This window comes from Cavia porcellus, unplaced genomic scaffold (genome assembly GCF_034190915.1).
Source record: "Cavia porcellus strain 051 isolate PalLab524CR breed Dunkin Hartley unplaced genomic scaffold, mCavPor4.1 scaffold_14, whole genome shotgun sequence".
NCBI lineage: Eukaryota > Metazoa > Chordata > Mammalia > Rodentia > Caviidae > Cavia > Cavia porcellus.
The window spans coordinates 52,093,455-52,113,844 of record NW_026947497.1 but is presented as its reverse complement, the minus strand read 5'-3'; the positions used below and the strand labels follow the sequence as shown (position 1 = coordinate 52,113,844).

The following is a 20,390-nucleotide window of genomic DNA, read 5'->3' as shown; positions in this document are numbered from 1 at the left end:
GGAAACTCCTCTAATTTTTCTGGAGGAGGAATTGCTTAGAATTAACAGTTCATCTCCCTGAGGCCCTTATCTTAACCATTTTCTTGAAAAACTTACTGAAAGCAAATACTATCCTTTTCTTCTTTGTTCTGTGTTTCAAATTCCACACAGGTAAGAAGTCAGAATTACTGAGATAAAAATTACTGATTCTGATTTACATTTTAATAGATAAAATCACTCATGTAGATAAAATCACTCATGTTTTGTTGAAGTAATTCTTTTTTATAACATTTGGCGAGTAGTTGTGAGGTGCTGGATCCATTTAACATAGTTACAGAAAAATCAAACTTTTGAAAAATTGTTGTTTTCTCTTCGGAGCTGCAAAGATTGATCTGCTTAAATAGTTCTTTTAAAAATTGTTTTGCCTATCTTCAGGCCACAGAAAGTGAAGCTGGTGATATGGACTTGAGCGGGTTACCAGAAAAGGCAGTGGACTCCGAGGATGAGGATGACGAGGAGGACATCCAGAGGGCCTTGGACCTGCTGATGAGCAGGGACATCGTGTGGGACTGTCTGGAGAAGGACCTGATCCACAGGACCCAGGAAGACATTGGTGAGTATGGAAGCCGGCAGATGGCGCCGCAGGCCCAAGAAGCTTCCAGGAAGTTTATTAATCTCCATTGTGTAAACATGAGTATTTACTGGAAAAGTGTTGGAAAAGGTCAGTTTTACTTCATGCCCTTATGAATGTAACAGTAACACTCTGAGGGAAATGCCCTAGGAAAACGCCTCCCCAGGTCACTTCATCCTTTATGAAGTTTATGACCACCAGGAAGTCAGGAGCAGCCATCCAGAGAAGCTGTCTTCCTGTAACTTTTCTGTGGGTCCTGGTCCCCTCAGCTCATAGCAGGCAGGGGTTGCTGCTTCTCCTGTGATGTGGGGACAGCAGGAGCCCAGGCAAGGCTGAGGGGCTGTGCACCAGAGTGGCTACACTCTGGCTGCTACTTAGAGAGGTACAGTGCAGATGCTGCCTGTGGAGCGCCCTCTCCCTCCGGAGCTCTGGGCCCTTGTCCATGCCTGCCTGAGCCAGACCACCTGGTGGTCCTGCTGCGCTCCCAGCCCTCTTGAGCCCAGGTGTTCTTAAGAAAAACGAGGTGGCTGTGTTTGTGGGATTGTATGTGGGAGGGTGTGTGTGTGTGTGTGTGTGTGTGTAAGACAAGCATTTAAATTATGTATATGTACTAGCAATCGAGGATGGGAAATCAAAACCTGGGTGAGATGTGCAAAGTTCATTCACCATCCTTTGCTCTGTGGAAGTTTGTGACTGTCTGGATGAGCACTGCGATGCAATAATGGTCCCTCAGCTCTCCTGTATCCAGCAGCGCCAAGTGCCTCTTCCACGGAGCGCTCGGCCAGCTCATGGCAGCTTCACTGAGCAGGGTGCCAGGGTCCTTGCTGGGTCGAGGTCTGTGAGGAGATCCTGAAGGAGCAAGTTACACAGGAGCCAGCGGCCGGTGTGGAGCAAGGGCTGCGACCAGGGGCAGGCGAGGCCAGATGAGTCTCAGTTTTACTTGCAAAGCCTTCAAATCTCACTTTCTCATGGGTGTGGTCCAAGTGTTCATTTGACTTTTAGGCTCCAAAATTGTGCTTTTACTCTCTTGTTATTTGATCATGGCCTGCTGCTGTTTTTTAAAAAACCCCTCTGTTGTAAGGAAAGAGGGAAATTAAAAGGGGTTTAATTTCCTTCTTAGTGGAGCAGCCTGGCTCACAGATGGACTCACTGGTAGGCTATTGCTTATGCGTGGACCCATTCAGAAGCGACCCTTTGCATGGACACACATATGCTCTGTAACCTGTTCATCTGGGGAGACTTGTGGGAGGAATGTGGGCCACTAGTGTGTATTCACATAGGTCATTCCTAGAAATCTGTGACTTTCACCTTACATCTGAGAAGCCTCTCCCCAGATTTCTGGAAAGCAGAATTTGTGCTTTGATTCTGATAAGTAAATCCAAAGCTGCTCATTTGTTCTTTCTCCCCTTTTCCTTTTTTTTGTCCTTCCTCTCCTGTTTACAAGGATCTCATGATGTTGCCTGGGCATGGTTTAAGCAATACTGTCCAGATCATGGCTCGGACTACGGGCTACCAGGCCCAAGCAACACTTTTTGTCTTGTCTTCCCTCTTTCTTTTCTTCCCTTTTTTCTTTGTAATATGCTCATCAGTATAATTTCTATAGTGATTAACATTTATTTGAATATCAATTACTTTATAGGTGGTGATAATGCTGATACTTGCTGCTATCAAATGCACATTTATTTAAAGAAATAAATTGGCTAAACTCAAGTGAAGTATGTGTTTTTTTCCTAAGGAGAACTTCAAAGATCTCATAGTCTATATCCCTCAAAATAAAACTACAAAGGAAAGATAGTTTGAATCACGTGTAGCAAAATGGATGTACCTTGAAACAATGTTATGTGAAATGTCAGGCACACAAGCTTAAACATTGCATGGTCTCCCTTATATGAAAAATCCAAAGTACAAATGAAGGGCAAAGAAAAAGATAGCTGATAGAAAGTAGGGGGCTGGAGCTTTCCTAAAGGGAAAAGGGATCAAGAGGTGGATGGAGAGGACTTCTGGGAAGATGGCAAAGTGGTGAGCAAAAAAGAGCCTCTGAGATTTGGTGTCCAGACACTGGAATATAGCAACGTGGCAAAAAAGAAGTAGGGCAGTGAGTCTTGGGGACCAGGAAGGATCTGAAGTACGAGGATTGAAGCCCACCGGGACAGCAAAGGGAAACTTCAGCAGAGGAGGAGAAGGTGGCAGCTGGCACCTTCTCCTGGAGCCCAGACTCAGTGTGTGGGAGGGGCAACTCAAACCTGCAGTCCTGTGGTGAATGCTGGCTACTCAGTAGCCTCCACAGAGAGACGCAGCAATGGAAAAGAGCAGAGGGAATGGAGCACTGCAGTGGCTGGTGAGTGGTGCAGGTTCAGACATCACCCAGGAGAGGACGATTGGCCAGGAACCATGTTGGAGAGGGATTAACTGAGCTCAAAACTCATAACCACTGCTGACTCCACCTAGTGGACCCCAAAGCCCATAGACAGCACACTAACTGCTGTAGGCTGAATGGGTCTGGACACAAACCAACCTGAATTTTAGGGCAAATCACGATTAAGGATGCTGGGAGATTGCTGAATCAATCCACTGATTGGATTGGCACCACCCCTAATCCCAGCATTCTGAATAAAAGGGACAGAGAGAGACTTGTTTTGCCCTTTTTTGCTCTTGCTGCTTTTGCTGTCTTTTATTGCCATGAACTCTTGCCCCTCTTCCACACCACTCTACCTTGGAGCCAGCTGATTATGGACTGAAACCTCCACAAACCGTGAGCTAAATAAATCTTTCCTCAACTTGAAGTATCAGGTGTTTTGTCTCAGCAATGAGAGAAAAGTAACAAAGATACTCACTTCCAGAACTTGTATTTCAGTAAGATGGAGAATGCAGAAGAAATCGACAGATTCTTGGATACACAAGAATTACCAAAGCTGAATCAGAAAGATATAAAAAGTCTAACTGAACCAATAACAGTGATTGAAATCAAGGATATAATTAAAAACTTACAAATCTAAGTACAGGTCCTGATGGATCCATGGCTGAATTCTGCAAGATATTTGGACAAGACCTAATATCATTACCTCCCAAACTCTTAGTGAAACTGAAAGGGGAACGGTATTCCCAGATTTATTCCTAGAAGCAAGCATTACCTTGATACCAAAACTAGAGGGTCCAACCAAGAAAGAGAAATACAGACCATTTCCCCTAATGAAAAGGGGGGTGAAGGAAAAATGGAAACAAAGCTTTTGTCAACAAGAAGGAGAAGAAAGACTGAAGGGAGGGTAACAGAACAGGGGAAAAAGAGTGAAGTTATTTCAGATACGGGTACAAATTCCCTATTATGAATGCAGTCATTACGCATAGCTAAAATGCACCAATAAAGATCATCTTCTATGAAAAAAAAAAAACAAGGAAATGTGAACCAAAAGAAAAAAAAATAAGGAATGGAGAGCAATGAGAAAAAGGAACCAAGATGTATTACACACATATTCTAGTTCCCTGCAAGGAGTGTAAACAGCACTAAATGTGTTCTAGTACAGTTAAAAAGGGCCAGGCGAGAGCGCCTGTAGCTCTTGGTAGCCCCGAGGTACCTGCCAGTGTCGGTTATGGCAGACGCCCTTTAAAAGAACCCAGGGCCTGCTTGTGGATGCCTCCTCCCACCCACTCCCTTTACCCCCTAAGATGAGGAGGAGAGATTGTGTGTGTGTGTGCATGTGCACGCATCAGTGTTTAAGGTGAACACATGGAATTAGTAATATAATTGTATTTTTGGCCACTGCATGGGAAAAAATTCCTTTTAGGCTGTGGTGGATTCTTGTGCATCTATTTGTTTCCATCCATTCAAGAAGGGACTTCGTGGTCCTTGTGTAGACTCATTTACCAAGTGGCGGTAACATGTATTGTTTTGAAGGCTTGAAATATTAAGGTAGATGAGAACTTTGATCTCGCAGTTCCTTTTCTCCTGGCTTCATGTGCCACCAAAAACTAGAGTGTTTCTTTAGTAAAAATTTTTAATAGGAAACTGAATCACTCAAACCAACATAGGCCTCTGATGTCGTAAATCGGTTATTAAATAGAAAGGTAGTGCCGCTCACCTCTCCCTGTCTCGGCCTCTGTCTCCATCCTCATGATGGACCAAGTACCCTCCAGAGTTCTGTCCAAAGCCTTCTTGGTCCCTTTAGCTTTGTGACCCCTGTGGCACTGTCAGTGTAAGCCAAGTGCTTCTGGTTTACACTGACTGCGTTTTCAGAGATGGGCTGCAGGGAATCCTTCCATTGAGGTGCTCTCTCTCCCACCAGGAACAAAGTTGGGGAGAAATTACCATGAAGCAGTGGCTGGATGTTGCTGAAGGCTTGCGTCTCAGACCCTCTCAGCTGCTACCTGGTTAAATCTTTGTGCCCTCCTGGCCTTTCACTGGAGCCTGGAGCACTATGTGCATCTGCTGTTGCTGGACCTTTCCTGTCCCTCTTGTTACCTGTGCTGACTGCACATAGATCTTTCTGCCTGTTGGGCTTCTCCAGTGCCTGTCACTGCTCCTGTATCACAGACTGCTTTCACGACCCTGTCTTGCACACACTTGTCCTCTCTGGGACCAGGCACCCATACTACCACTTAAAGGGGTGCAGTATGTCTTGGCACCTCTGAGGCAGGACAGTGTGGCAGGGGGTGACCCGTGGAAAGGGTTACACTTTGGCAGCAATGGGCAGAGTGAGAGACTGTGCGAGGTAGAAGCGCTGCAGTGGGGAGCACAGCAATCACCGCCCTCCATGGGGCACTCCCCGAGCTCCACCCTGAGTGCAGGACAGTGGGGGACACTGGCATCAACACTGCCGGGGCCCCCAGCAGAGGCAGAGTCCATCAGAAAGCAAAGCCTATGTCTGCAGGAGGTGCTGGGACGTGGTGGTGGTATGTTGGTGGAGTCCCTTGTTTTCCGTGTACTTCATCTCCAGTCAGATGTGTGATAATGACTTCTGTTACTCCAACTTGTTAGAGTCAGAGGCTTCCTGGCAGATGATTAATTTCTACTCTTGAGTTTTCTTCAAAGCCAAGAATCTCGTTGCCCATGGAAATTCAGCAGCTCCTGGGGGAGGGAAGTGTTGTGTATGGGGTCTGCCTGGGAGGGCGGCCGGCATGTCTCACCTTTTATATGATAGGTGTGGGTCATTTCCTGCAGTGACTGTCCCCAAGACTAAATCTATGTTGAAGCAGAACACAGACACACCTACTTATTTCAGAAATAAATGTTGCACAGAGCAGAATTTGTTTTCTCAGAGTCATATGTTTTGAATTTTTTCTTCTTTTTTTTGAAAAAGTGCTGGTTGCAAAATAAACTGATTGCCTAACACATACATATATCTGGGTGAGGCTAAAGAACCGGACCTGTCGGACAGGCTTCCTGGGTTCTGCTCATGGAGTCGCACTTCCTATGGCCACAGCCTTGCTGGGGATGCGACATGGAGGCAGGAGGGGAGCAGTGAGGACTCGAGGATGCCCAGCTGGGCCAAGGCAATCACTCCGTCCTTCTGGAAGGGTAGCATCTTCGAGGAACATAGCTTCCTGTCTTTAGCAGTGTATCCTCAGTTTTCTCCAGAAGGAGGTGCATAGGGACAGTTCCATTATGTGGGTGACAAGGAAAGGGCACTGTGCCGCTTGCTGAAAGGTGGGTGCTTCAGCTGCCATGGTGACAGTTGCAGTTCTCATGCCTTGAGGATTCTTTTGTGACAGGGCTGTGTTTTGTATTAGATTCTTACTTCTATCCAGTGAAGCAGATGCTCTGTTACTTGCAAGTGAGGTAACTGCCTGGGGTTAATCCTGTGCCAGACATGGCACAGCCAGCAGGTCCTAGGTCTGCCCCGTGCCCTCACAACCTGCTGTAGAACTCATCGTGTGCCTCAGAGGCAGCAGCTCTGAGTCCTCTCCGGTGTGTTTCTGGCTCCAGTTTCCTCCCTAGGAAACAAGGAACACATATGCCATAGAGCCAGGGATGAGGGATTCGGAGAGCCAGTGGTTAGGGAGTAAGGAGTCTTGAGAGTGAGAGGCACGGAGCCCTCGAGTCAGCAGCCGGCTGTGTCCACAGCTGCGCTCCTGTGTGACGTCCCCCGTGGAAGAGGAACCAGCTCCTCTTCTTGCCTGTCTGCAGGACAAGGAATGCTGTATCCGTTCTCGTTTATATTTGTCATATTATATTGTAAATTTTTAAATGTCACATTTTTATAAATTTCCCTGACCCACAGAAAATCTCCCCTGGAATATTTTTGCATTAAAAGCAGCTGTTTTTACTAAATGATTTGGTTGTCTACCTACTTAGAAAGCTCCAGAATGGACCTGCTGAATGGACCTTCTGGAAAACTCTGAGTTTCATTTCATTTCAACCAGCTCTTAGTATGTGGTTAACAAGATCACAGCTCATGTGTAATTGGAAGTCCCCAGTTGAAGTTTAGTGATTTCTTCACAGCCTTTACAATTTGGGATGTCAACTGTTGCTACTGAATCAGCAAGGGGAGATCGCCGTGGCCTTGGCGACCAGCTGATATAAACGTGCTGGACGTTCAGCTTACACTGAATCAATAGATGGGTTGTAAAGCATTTGCAAAGATGGAACTTTAAAGCATTTAAAGTGTGTGTTGCTGCTGTTTTTTCCAATGCTGTGCCATAGCCTCAACCTCTTTTATTTTGAGCTATCAAGGTTTTGCTAAGTTGCCGAGGTTGGTCTCAAATTTGGAATCCCCTTGCCTCAGTCTTCTGGGAAGTTGGGGTTACAGGCACGCACCAGCGTAAAGCATTCTTTCTGAAGGCTTGTTTTTAATAAAAGCTGTCATTTTGACATGGAGTGTGTGTTGCTTTTCAGAACAACTCCTGGAATTCATGCACCAGCTGCCTGCCTTTGCGAACATGACGATGTCGGTGCGGAGAGAGCTCTGTGCTGTCATGGTTTTTGCTGTGGTGGAGAGAGCAAGGACCATCGTGCTAAATGATGGTGAAGAGGTTGGTAAACGTTTCTCTGCTCACAGGGCCTCTCGGTACAACACTCAGATGGAAATCCAAGTCTTACTTTTTCCTTGAAAAAACATTAATAATAAAATCAATAATAATAATCCATCAAGAATTGTGAGATACATTTTGTCACAATACTCCAGGTCCTATTGTTCTATTTTGTATTACGTATCGCATTCCATATGGTACACTGATAGTGCTTTCAGAAGGTTTTTGTTTTGCAGTGCTGGGGCTAGAACTCAGGGCGTTCAGTGCTGTGTGACCACAGTGTTCTTTTCCTCTTTGTTTCCACTCCTTCTGACCAGCTGGACTCCTGGTCTGTGATTATCAGTGGTTCTGTGGAAGTGACTTAGCCAAATGGAAAAGCAGAAATACTGTGCATGGGAAATAGTTTTGGAGTACAAAGAGTACAAGAAATGAGGGATGAGAATGAAGGTGGATGACTGCCAGATATGACACATCATTAACGGTACACATGGGACAGATTGGCCAGCTGGTGGGGTGCTCGGGGTGGAGCCAGGGCCCTGCAGGTGCTGAGCAAGAGTTGTGCTGGATGCTGGGCTATGAGCCTAGGCCGATGTTTCTCTAAATAAAGGAAATGCGTGTGCAGTTGTGGACTGAGGTTTCTGTATGTGTTAATTCGTCATCTTTTAGATTTGCAAATAACGTCTGAACATAGAACAATTACTTTTCGTCTTATGATATGTGAGGATACTAAAACTAAATGTCCATCTGAGTTTGCTGAAGTCAACAGCACTATGTGTTCTGTTTTTAAAAAAGCATTCTGTTTTAGGGTATTTTAAAATCTCTATCAATGGTCTGTTCATCAAAAATACGGATGCCAGACACACATTCTAGAAAGAATTATAAATAAATTAGTAAAGATGATGTGCAACTCTGCAATGTTATTTAAATACATACAAAAATAAATGGATTTTTGAAGAGATGTGGGCTGAATCAGTAATAAATAATTGCTGATGAAAAATACTAGTAAAATAATTGCTGATAAGAATACAATAACCAAAGAGAAGTAGTATCAGTATTGATACTGTATCAGTACTCACTATTTAAAAACCTTTAGTAATAGAGTAAAGGAAAATGCATGGCCAAATAGGAAATTAATTAATTTTTAAAGTTTTATTTTAAAGAGGGAAAAACAAACAAATACAAGAAAAGCAAGAAACAGGAGAGACAAACTACAATAACAAAAAACCCAAAACAGTAACAATATAGGCTTTCAAAACAAGGTGGAAGGAACTTAACAAAGATGTTTATTTTGCATAGTTATTTTCAAAAGAGCTGCTCAGATTACTAGATATGGACATGTAAAATTGATCTAATCCTATGAGTGTTAACTGTATTGCTCCAGGAACTAATAGAATTAGTAGTACCATCATCTTAACTATCTTAAGTGTATATTTACAATTTTACATCTATTTTCTTTTCCCTGAGTTATTTTTCCCTTTTGAGCTGTTTCTTACCCTTTCACAATACTTATTGAAGATTTTGGATCTTATTTGCTCTTTCAGTTTCTTACAGTAGGGTATTAACACATGTGAATTTGATTTATTTCACTTCTGAATACGGTCTCAACTTGCATTCACTTACCTATAAAAGCCTCAGTGTGATCCTTCTTTATAGCTCAGTACTCTTATTGTATAAAAATACGACATCTTTTTTATCCATTCCTCAGTTGATGGGCATTTGGGTTGTTTCCAAGGTTTGACTATGACAAATTGTTCTGCTATAAACATGGGTGCACATACATGACTGGGTGTGTTTTCACTTCTTCTGGAATATGCCCAGAAGTGGAATAGCTGGGTCAAACAGGACTTCCAATCCCAGCTTTTTGAGGAAACCTCCAAACTGATTTCCACAGTGGTTGCACCAGTCTACACTCCCACCAACAGTGTGGGAGAGTTCCTTTTTCCCCACAGCCTCTCCAGCATTTGTTGTTGGTGGTTTTCTTGATCCTGGACATTCTTTCTGGGGTGAGATGGAATCTCAGTGTGGTTTTAATTTACATTTCTCTAATGACCAATGATGTTGAACATTTTTTCATATATTTATTTGCCTTTTGTATTTCTTTACCTGAGAACTGTGTATTCATCTCAGATGCTCGTTTTTGGATTGGGTCTTTGAATTTTGGGTGGGCTGTTTTTTTTTTAAAAAGTTCTTTATATTTTCTAGATAAAAGTTTAATTAACTAATTTATATCAGTTCTGAAGATGGAACTCTGGGTCTTGTGCGAGCTAGGCAAGTGCTGCTTCACTGGGCCATACTCCTAGTCCCAACTATGAAATTTAGATTAATGTATATATTATGAATAAGTTCAAAATTTTTGCTATTTGTAATTTACGTACTACCCTCTAAAAACTTTTGTCTTTAAAAGATAAATTGTTTTAAAAATTTGACATACACTAATTAATATTGTACTCATTGTTTATTAATGTAGTCTGAACATGCTCTGAATATAATTTATTGTAAAAGAAAGAGCTGAAGTTTTGTAGTGTCTGAGCTATGTAAAATGGCATCACTTACTGAAATTCTTTATGTCATGCATGTAAAGTTAATAAAATGAATATAACTAAGGCTATAAGAAAATAGTACTGACCCAAAGTACTTTTAAATTCAATATTTTAAATATATAATGCCAGAAAATCATACTATGTTGTCACCACTCAATTATTTAGAGTAATGGGACAAAATAGAATAATCTCTAAATCCCCGAATCTTTGTGTGGCATTTGGCATCTTTGTGTGGCATCTGTGTGGTCCAGAAAAATCCTTGAAGCAAACAGGCTCAGAGCGAGCCAAGAGATGAAGCTCTCTTCTTCCTCCTGTGCTCTGTCCCCTTCCAACCTTCTTCTTCATGCTGCAGCTACAGTGACATTTGAGACAGAGTCTCCCTGTGGCCAGGAAAGGGCTGCTTCATGGTTGGGAGTTCAGCATGTGTATTAATGCTCCTCAACGGGCCAGACTGCCTTGTTGGAAATTTTGTGACCGTGGGGCTGAATTGGTAGGAGACGCACAAGTATTTCAGAATGAGTAATAGAAGTATTATGTGACAAGGGTCACAGTGCCCCAGGCATGTGTGCTGTACCAGGTAAGGGTGGCCGTTTCCCTAAAGGCTCCGGAAGCGAGGAGGAAGGACAGAGGCCAGGGGTTAGGGAGGGTATAGTCTGTTGGTGGTGGGAAGCCTTGCTGCGAGATGGTGGTAGCAAGGTACACACACGCACACACACACACACACACACACACACACACACACACACACACACACGGCAGAGCAGGGCTCTCATGGAGGTTAGTGGGTGCTGTGGCTCCTCCTGTGAAGTGGAAAGGGACTGGGTGAGCTATCTGCTAGAGAAGCCAGCTCTGCCTTCTGCCCCATGCCATCATCAGAGCGTGCTAATGCAGGGGTTGCTGGCACACACCCCTTAAAACCACAGCAGTGATGGCCACCCCATAGCTACCATGTGTGTTCGGGATGGCATCTTAGCGTCCTTCCTTAAATTCTCCTTACTCTGCAGGGAACACATGTCAGCCCCGCCTCTTGGTAGCAGGTGGGGCCATCGTACAGTGGCCACTGGTGTCCTGTCATTCTGCGGAATGTTGCATGCTATCGGTGGTCACCAGTTGGAATGAACAAAAGCAGTGAGAGCTTTTGCAAGAAAAAGAACTTTGCTTAGGGTTCGTCCCTGTGTCCTAATGTTCCAGCGGGTCCAAGATAAGTGTTCGCTGGTGAGAGGAGTGGCGCCCAGCTCAGCACAGCAGAGAGTGAGGTGGTGAGTGGAGAGCCACAATGATCTTGGAAGCCCAAGACTGCCTGGTCCCTCCTCTGTTCTGTGGTCCCTTGTCTCCAGCTGCTTCTTACCGAGAGTCAGAGCCTGGTGCAGACCCCTGCAGTACCACCAGACAGGCACCTCTACTCTTCCCTTCTCCTGTGCCCCTGTCTCCCTTCGTCCTCGCCGTCTCCCCCCTCTGCCTCACTCCTGGCCTGTGTGTGGGACTTGCTCCCACCCTTCAGTGATGTGGGCACAGCTCCGGTTTAGACAGATCCACCTCCTGCAGTCAGCCTGCACGAGACTCGTGGCTGCGGAGCTGCGGGGCCATTGGAGAGCGTGACACTGAAGGTGAGGAGTCTGGGTGAGAAAGCAGCCTGGCCAAATAGGCCAGTTATCTGTGCAGCATGTTGATCGACGTTTAATTTTGCTTCATTCTTATATCACTTGCAATTTTAAACTTCAAGATAAATTATGATGTCATATGCTGGGGTTTTTTTGTTTTTTTTTGTTTGTTTGTTTGCCATGCTGGGGTGTGAACCCAGGGCCCCGGCATTCCAAGCAGTGGTCTGCCACTGAGATAGCTTTCCAGCCTGCCTGTTGATTTTTTGTAAGTAAATCTGAACTTTGATTTCCCGTGAGGATGCTAAGATGACATGTAATTCCCATTTGTTCACATCTGCCCAAAAGTTTAAAACCTCTAAAACAATTCATAAGTTTTCAACTTTTATCACACAAGGTAGGTTTTATTCATGAGTTTCATTTAAATAAAAATAAGTTCCTAATAAGAAGATAAACAATTCCAAGTAAAAACTTCTTTCTTTTTAAATACCTTGACTTTGAGGTCCTCCTGATTTCTCATAACATTTTAGTATGATCCTGAAAAAATGCCAAAATATGTAGACACTTAAGAATTTCAAATCAAATTTATCCTATCTCATGTCAGTCTTTTGTCAAGAAGAGTAATTCACTGGACACTCTGTTGGAAAAAGCATTTTCTTTCTCAAATTTATTTATTTAACACAGGACTGTATTTCTTTGTTAGACAATAAATGAGAAAATTTAAATTATGTTCTCTAAAACTTGACTGTAAAAAAAAAAAACCTAAAATTACTTGGAAATAAAACTTTTCTAAATCTCATATTCAAATTTGGGGAACAATCTTGGATGGTCCGTGTTACAGAAACGGGATTTTAGAAATGTCTTTATCTTACTGGTGCACTTTAGATGCACATAATGGTAGCATTCACCAGGAAGGAGCGTGCCCTGTACCTGATGAGTCAGGCCGCTGCTTCTTCCCATTCCCCTTCCGCCCTCCAACCTCTCTTCCCTTCTTTATGTATAAAACCTTTCCATTTTTCCCTTCTATCCTTTTTCCCGTCCCTTCTTTGCTTTCTCCCTCCCCTCTCGGTTGTTCCCCTTCTCATCTGAGCATTTTCTCTGTTCCCCAATATTGAAGAAATTGATGTTTTTGGAAGTCGATGTAACTACTGCCATTTACTGCGCGCAGAAACGCTGTATCTGTGTGGCTTCCCCGTGCTGCAGGTGAGCGCGCGCAGTCGCGGAGGGGCCTTTTCCCCACGAAGCTGGCGCGGTGCGCGGTGTGAAAGTAGCCTGTGTGTGATTGCGAGGGCGGGGAGAGGGCAGTGTGGGCGGCGCTGGGTGGCTCAGGCCACCCGGGTGGTGATAGTGTGGGGCACCCCCGGCATTTATGGGATGTCTTGCTAGAGCAGCTTGAGGACACCAGAGCCTGGAAAGTGGAGCTCTGACCACCAGCTTAGTTTTCATTAGCGCAAAGTTACAAGCACTTGCCTGGTGAGCACCAGGTCAAGAGTTTGATTCCTGGTATCATTAAAAAAGAATAAAAAAAAAAAACCCAAAACAAAAAGAAACCCATCTACTGTTCATTCGCAGACCATTTCATAAATGGTCTGGTTTTTATTTGCTCAGGTGTCTGCTTTGACCACCTCACTGAACTCTAGTTGTGTTGTGTAGTGAGCAATGTCTGCATTTTCCCTGTGCGGCGCTGTTTTAAAGTGCACGCTGTGCTTTACCGGGTAGGGGTAGGGCCTATGCTGTGCAGCGGACTCCCTTGCAGCCAGGCCAGACAGCTCTTTGGGTTTAGGACGCTGAAACAATGGGGTACAGAGGGGACTGCTGCGGGCCCTCACATGACTGCAGGCCCAGCCCCTGCGCCAGGTTCTGGGTGCCATCCGATCCTGGACCCCGGCCTGCAGGGGCGCTTTTCCTAAGGCAGCAGCGGTAGTGGCTTGCTGGGCTCTGACAGACCAGACCAGCGCTGGTCAGTTCCGGCCCTTTCTGTGTGACCTCCCTGCCTTCGTATGGGGGTTGGTACCCAGGGCTTCTCACTGAGCTACATTCCCAGGCCCTTTTATTTTTTGAGACGGGTTGCAATCCTCCTGCCTCAGGCTCCTTCAGGGCCGAGATGAGTGGCGCATGCCTCACCGGTCCAGTGTCCGTTTTAGAATCCTAAAGCCGCGAGTCCCGACAGTTTATTAGCGCTCACAGAACCATGCGGAGAGGGCGACGATGTTCTGTCCAGGACGCCAGAGCGCCCACCACGCTGACTTTTAACTTGTTTAGAACCATTAGGAAAGGGACATCCCGGAGCCTGGAAGCGTTCTAGGTGTGGCACAGAGGTCCCCCCCACCCCCCTGCAGTGCTGGGTCACTGTTCTCAGTGGAAGGGACTGGCCATTCTGCGGCTGCCTGCGACTTCTCATCCCTATGACCAGCAGTGTATACAGTGTCTCTGAATTTGTGGCTTTCATGAAAACCATTATTTTTAAATGGTTACTTTTAGAAAATCTTCAGAAGAAATCCAAAAGATAATTCTTTTTGTCTGTTGGCCCAGAAAACCCCACTGGGAAAGAAGTTTGAGGAAAGACCTTGTACCTTGCCTTTTGGTTTTTTAGTTGGTGGCACTTTGAATGTAATATACATATTCTAAAAACTAAACTTTTCTTGAGTAATGAAGAAAATGTATGATGAGTAGGGAAGCCTGATTAAGGTTCATTACTGCATTAATTTAGAAACTATGGGACAGACAGGGGGAAATGCCAGTTTTAATCATTTAAACACTGAATTATTAGCATGACAGGTGTTTTGCAAGCACTTCATCTTCGCTTGTGCCTTTGGTTTTCTCCCAGTTTGTCTGCATCGTGCAGCAAGATTATTGCCGTATCCTCAACCAAGTGGAGAAGAACATGCAGAAAGTCGAAGAGGAGGGAGAGATCGTCATGGTAAAAGAGCACCGAGAGCTTGACCGGACCGGAACCAGGAAGGGCCACATTGTCATCAAGGTGAGGCGGGAGCACATCCTTGAGAGGTGATGCTTCTGGCAGGTGATGAGTAGTACTGAGAAGATCTCTGCCCTTCTGGATGAGTCCCAGCTTATGAATGGGTGCTGCTGCCCGGCTTGCACTACATTGAAGGCTTGACGTGCAGGACCATGTCAGTGTCCATTCCAGCTGGTGCCCAAGCCTCTTTCTTGTCTCAGGGCACCTCCGAGAGGCTGATGATGCATCTGGTGGAGGAGCACTCGGTGGTGGATCCAACCTTCATAGAGGACTTCCTGCTGACCTACCGGACATTCCTGTCTAGCCCAATGGAAGTGGGCAAGAAGTTGCTGGAGTGGTTTAACGACCCGACCCTCAGGGATAAGGTTGGAAATGCGTTCTTTCTGGCTCTTCCATGGGGAATACTGTAATGTGAGCTTGCAGATTTGGCAATTTAATAGAATATCAGAAAACTTCATCAAAACAATGGAGATTAACATTTCTTGTTATACATGTTTAGGTCCAAATTTGAAAATAGATTGTTTCTCTTTAAATGCGAACACGAATAAGTCGGTCACTAAACGTTTAAACTTACTCATACTGGAAATGTGTTAGACGGTAACCTAGCCTAACATCTCAACCCATGAACCCTGCTGTTCTGGGAGAGAGTTCACACAGTCACCTTGCTTCGGTGGACCTGGGAAGTGCTGTCCGTTACGGCCGTCCCTGTCCACGCAGGGACGTTCCACACAGATTCCCCATTGGCGTGGGGCTCGGCCGAGCTAGCCTCGGGGAGCCAGCCACACAGGGCTGTCTTAACGCCTTCCTTCCTCTCGGATCTTTCTAGGCTAACACTGCTCACCTCCTTACCTACTTTGTCCTCTCCCCTGAGCTTTTAGTTTCTCTCTTCTGTTGTTTTAAGCTAATTTGGTTTTGTTGTACTTTTGCTTTCATTCTGACTTCTTTTGAGCATGCTTTGAAAGTAAGGCAAGATGGCACTTGCCTGGCAAGTGCAAGTCATGAGTTCAATCCCTGGTACCAAAAAGCAAAAGCAAAGCAAGATGTTTAGTTAAATCCTCCACAGGCCTAGCCCAATGAAGCTGCATTTCTAGTACATGTATTTTCAGACAGTCATTTTTTATGAGTAGTATGTCTGTTGAAATTTGTAGTTTGTGCAGTATAAAGTAAATTGTTTGAAATTTAAGTACCTTTCGTGATGTGATTTCAGTCTTGGCACTAAAACAAGGTGACTTACCAGAACTGTCTTTCAGGTGACATGGGTAGTCCTGCTGTGGGTGAACAATCACTTCAGTGACTTTGAAGGAGACCCTGAAATGACTCGATTTCTAGAAGTGTTTGAAAATAACATGGAAAGAGAGGTAATACTGGATTTTTTTTTTAAAGTACCAGCTCTGGGTTTCTTTCAAGCTCCTGTCTCTGAATTGATAGCACCTTTCTGGGCTCTTGCAGAAAATGGGCGGCCACCTCAAGCTGTTGAACCTGGCCTGTGCTGCGAAAGCCAAAGGAAGGCTGATGACGCTGACCAAGCCGTGCCGAGAGGCCCCGCTGCCCTTCCTCTTGCTCGGTGGCTCTGAGAAGGGCTTTGGGATCTTCGTGGACAGCGTGGACCCCGGCAGCAAAGCAGCCGAGGCCGGCTTGAAGCGTGGCGATCAGGTGCGTGGCTCCTGACCCCGAGTGAGGGTGAATTTTAGTATCATTTTTTTCCTCCAGAGTAATGACACTGATGTTAATTTTAAATTTCACTTTTAGATATTAGAAGTAAATGGTCAAAACTTTGAAAATATCCAGCTGTCAAAAGCCATGGAAATTCTTAGAAATAATACACATCTGTCTATCACTGTGAAAACAAATTTATTTGGTAAGTATTTTTCGCATACTTTGAATTTTCTCTTTTTCTGAGGTGGAGGGTGTTTTTACATATAGATCTTAGTTGTGAAAGTAGTAATTTCTATAATTGAAAACATAATCAGGATAAAAATCTAATAAAATATAAATACAGGCTTTATTACATAATTAATTAGATCTAAATTGAAGTCCTTTTTGAAGACCATAAAGTTATTTTTATTTCTTTGTTTATTAATAAGTGAGATCTGTATTCTCTTGGGAAACACCGATACACCTGTAAGGAGTGCATCACTTTCTTAATCACTGCTAAAGCAGCAAACAAGGCAGGTCCTTGGCGTCAGTTTTGGGAACTGGAGTCCGAACTTCTCACGTATTCCCAGGTTCTGTGGTTGCCAAGGGGTGTTCAGGTTTCTTGCAAGTGGTGTTTTGTGATGCTTCTGTGTCTGTTTCAGTATTTAAAGAACTTCTACCAAGATTGTCAGAAGAGAAGAGAAATGGTGCCGCACACCTCACTAAAATCAGAGACATCAAGAAGGCCAGCTGCTGCTCCATCCTGGACCTGGCCGTGGACGTGGAGCAGGTGATCGGCCTGGAGAAGGTGAACAAGAAGAGCCAAGCCAACACGGTGGGAAGGAGGAGCAAGCTAAAGAAGATCCTCAACAAGACCCAGATCAGCGTCTTACCTCAGAGACCATACAAGTAAGTCTGCTGTGACTGGCTGCATGGGATGTGTACAGTGATGGGCAGAGGCAGTGGCATCATTGGTGTCTACTCTGTCCACGAGTGTCCCAGGCTTTCCTGGACAGACTCTTGTGGAGGCAGCCTTGTACAGCTGGCTTCATTTACTCACATTTGCCCTTCCCTGTCCAGTCCTCCTGGGTCCTCATCAGAGCTGCTCATCCTCCTTGGAGGTTGGGCCCCCTGTCCTCATTCCTGGGTCCTGGCCCGCCAAGGCATGAGGAGCTGAGCACAGGCTTCCTTGGGTCCCTGGACTGTTCTTTGGCCCACTGCATCCAAAGTTTTGTCTGGGAGCGGTGAGCAGCCCCAGAAGTGACAGGATGGACGAGCGGGGTCAGTAGAAGTGTGGGAGGAAAGGGACAGTGGGCACCACAGGCGTAGCTCCTGTGTCAAGGAGCGAGTCTGGGAAGGTTCAGAGACGGGACCGTGTTGGTGCCGGGAGCTCTGGCGGCCACACAGAGCCACACTGATGCGGTTTTTGTTTCATGTCAACTTTGTTCCTTTGCCTGTTTATTTCTTCATATCAGTTCTTGAGTCCAGGAATATTGTACAAAACTCAAGCACCATCAGTCTGAATGTGAATTAGATCTAAATTGAAGTCCTTTTTGAAGACCATAAAGTTATTTTCTGAATGTGAAGTAACTCAGAATGCCATGTTCAGTCGTAGTGTAGTTGTCACAGTACAGTGCTAGGGAGGGTAGCACATTGAAAAACATGGATTAATTTATTTCTTGGATAGTTTAATGTGTCTAACAAGGACCTATAACAAGGAACTATACAGACACTTAGGATTACGTTAAGCATCTTTCTTATTGCTTTGAAAATTTCATTTTAGATAAAATTTTCATCCACAGATTAGAGAGATTTGAAGCTTACTATCCATGAACTGAGTGTCAAACTCCTGTGGCAGCCATTGAACCGGTGGTTCAGTGAAAATGTCTGTTTTAGGATAAGCATGAAAGTGATGACTTTATTGACACTTGTGGAAATGCTCATAGTAAGTTGACAGGAGTCAGTGGATTGGAACAGCTGGCATTTATAGGAAACAGGAATCAATTTTTCACGTGACTCTGGATGAAAAACTTACATTTAAGTGAATGACAAAGTAAAGTGCATTAATGCAGAATTACTAGCAACATAACAACAGCAGCAAAAGATCTGAGAGCTGTGTTTGACCATGACTTAAATACGATCCTTGGAATAGATGAGGTAGACATCAGTGTGACCCTGGGAAGCCTCCGTGTGATGCCCAGGTTGGGGTGCTGATTCTCCAGGCGTGGTGTTAGCCCAACCGGGAGCTCTACATGGGGGTGCTGTGTCTAATTTTGTTCTGTCTTTTTGGAAAGATACTCAAAATCTTCACAAGAGAAAAAAGGGAATTAGCTTGATTTTAAAATACTGATATTTTCTTACAAAAATTATTTGAAAAAGTGTATGAAGTAATAGAAATGGAAAAAGTAATTCAAGGTATAGAGGACCTATTTGCATCTATTGTACCTATTCACCTAATAAACTGATTTAAAGCAAATCAGTGAACTTTTCTAGAAATTAGTATGTGTTCATGGAGGTCTTCTTGGCTGTTTTCTTTTTTACTGTGCTAGGGATGAAATCCTGGATCTGGTGCATTCTAAGCAAGTATCGTCCTTCTGAGCCACACCTCTAGCTTGCAAAGATTTTGTTTTTTTAACAAAGCTACTAAACTATACATTTCAGATACTTTCAAGTTTTGTTCTACTGTTAAGGTTTTTTCCCTTAAACTCTTAGAGACACTAAGATGCTGGATAGCTGTGGTAGAGTGATATGCGCAGGGTGAAGGAAAGGGTAGGACAGAAGCCTTACGCAAGTTTGGTTGCTGGTAGGTGGAGAAAGCCTGGTGCGCCCAGGGGAAGGCAGAAGTCAGTCAGCAAAGGTGGAGCAGCAGCGGGAGACTTGGCAAGGTCCAGCCGTAATTGGCTGTGCTCACTCAGGGTGGTTCTGATTTATGTCTTGGTACAAGCTCGTGTCAGTCCAGGAATCAGGACAGCGTGACAGAGTTCAGTCAGATCATCACCTGAGGAGCCTTGGAGTGTCGCCGAGCAACCCCTGGAATGCAGTGTGCTTGGCTTCATGGCCATTGGGGCAGGAGTGGCCCAGCCCGTAGTGATCGCTTGCTGTGGATCGCATGCTGTGGACTCTGTGTGGTATTGGCAGACACAGGATTGTAAAACATGATTATAAAACAAAATTCTGCTTGAAAATTCTACCTTTTTATCTTCAGCAAAATGATCATACTTTTCGTTTTTCAGTACTTACCTGTGTGAATTTTAATAGAAATGTAACATTTTTCTGAGCTCACCTTACTCTCACATGATCTTATTTTTTTTTTGTCTTTTTTTTTTTACATTTTATTTAAGGAGAAAAAACAAAACAAACAAAACAAAAGCAGGCAAAGGGTACAAGTTATACAGACTTTCAGAAAAAATAACAGTAGGAAATCAATAGTTACATATTGTCATCTTAGAAATAGTTGTTGAAGTTAAAAATTAAAGCATATAGAGGGGACTTTCAACAGTGAGACTGCAAACAGTTTTGTTCAATGATCCAACAAAACTCAGTAATATGGTTATCTATCTTATACACTTAAATATATATGCAGTTATATCCTTTAGAGCACTTTCTTTTCCTTTCTTTTGTACAATGACAATTACACATTTTGGGTTTTATTACTCCCACAGTTCTTATTACTTTTTTTTTTTTTTGAAGAAAGTAAAACCAAATGTGACATACCAGGACAGAGTCAGTCAAATCAAAAGGATGGACATAATACATAATATAAAAACAAAATACAAGGTGATCAACAATGGTTACCATACTGCCTCTTGCTATCTTAAGAAGAATTGCCTAAATCATCAGGTATAATAAAATTGAACAAAACAGTAAAGAATAAGACAATAAAACCAAAACATTGGAAACATTAGAGGGCTTCAAAAGAAGATAATAGTCAACCAGAATGGGCATCACAATGAATCTTATTGTCTTCATAGTTGTTGCCTATACTTTCAAACTTTGTACTATCAAGCATAACAGAATAGAGGAAAATCAGTCAAAACAAGATGGTGAGAGCAATACAGAGTTTCAAA

General features: G+C 44.0%; 1 protein-coding gene across 1 annotated transcript in view; it reads left to right on the top strand.

Moving 5' to 3' along the window:
• The first annotated feature begins 370 nt into the window (after positions 1 to 370).
• LOC100726875 (rap guanine nucleotide exchange factor 2-like) overlaps positions 371 to 20,390 on the top strand; it is an 87,337-nt gene continuing 67,317 nt past the window's right edge. Inside the window, 10 exon segments of the mRNA XM_063260526.1 lie at positions 371 to 592; positions 7,440 to 7,576; positions 7,891 to 7,985; positions 7,987 to 8,031; positions 14,535 to 14,691; positions 14,889 to 15,053; positions 15,939 to 16,046; positions 16,138 to 16,341; positions 16,438 to 16,546; positions 16,986 to 17,232. Coding sequence (XP_063116596.1) covers positions 439 to 592; positions 7,440 to 7,576; positions 7,891 to 7,985; positions 7,987 to 8,031; positions 14,535 to 14,691; positions 14,889 to 15,053; positions 15,939 to 16,046; positions 16,138 to 16,341; positions 16,438 to 16,546; positions 16,986 to 17,232 — 1,421 coding nt within the window. The 5' untranslated portion in view covers positions 371 to 438.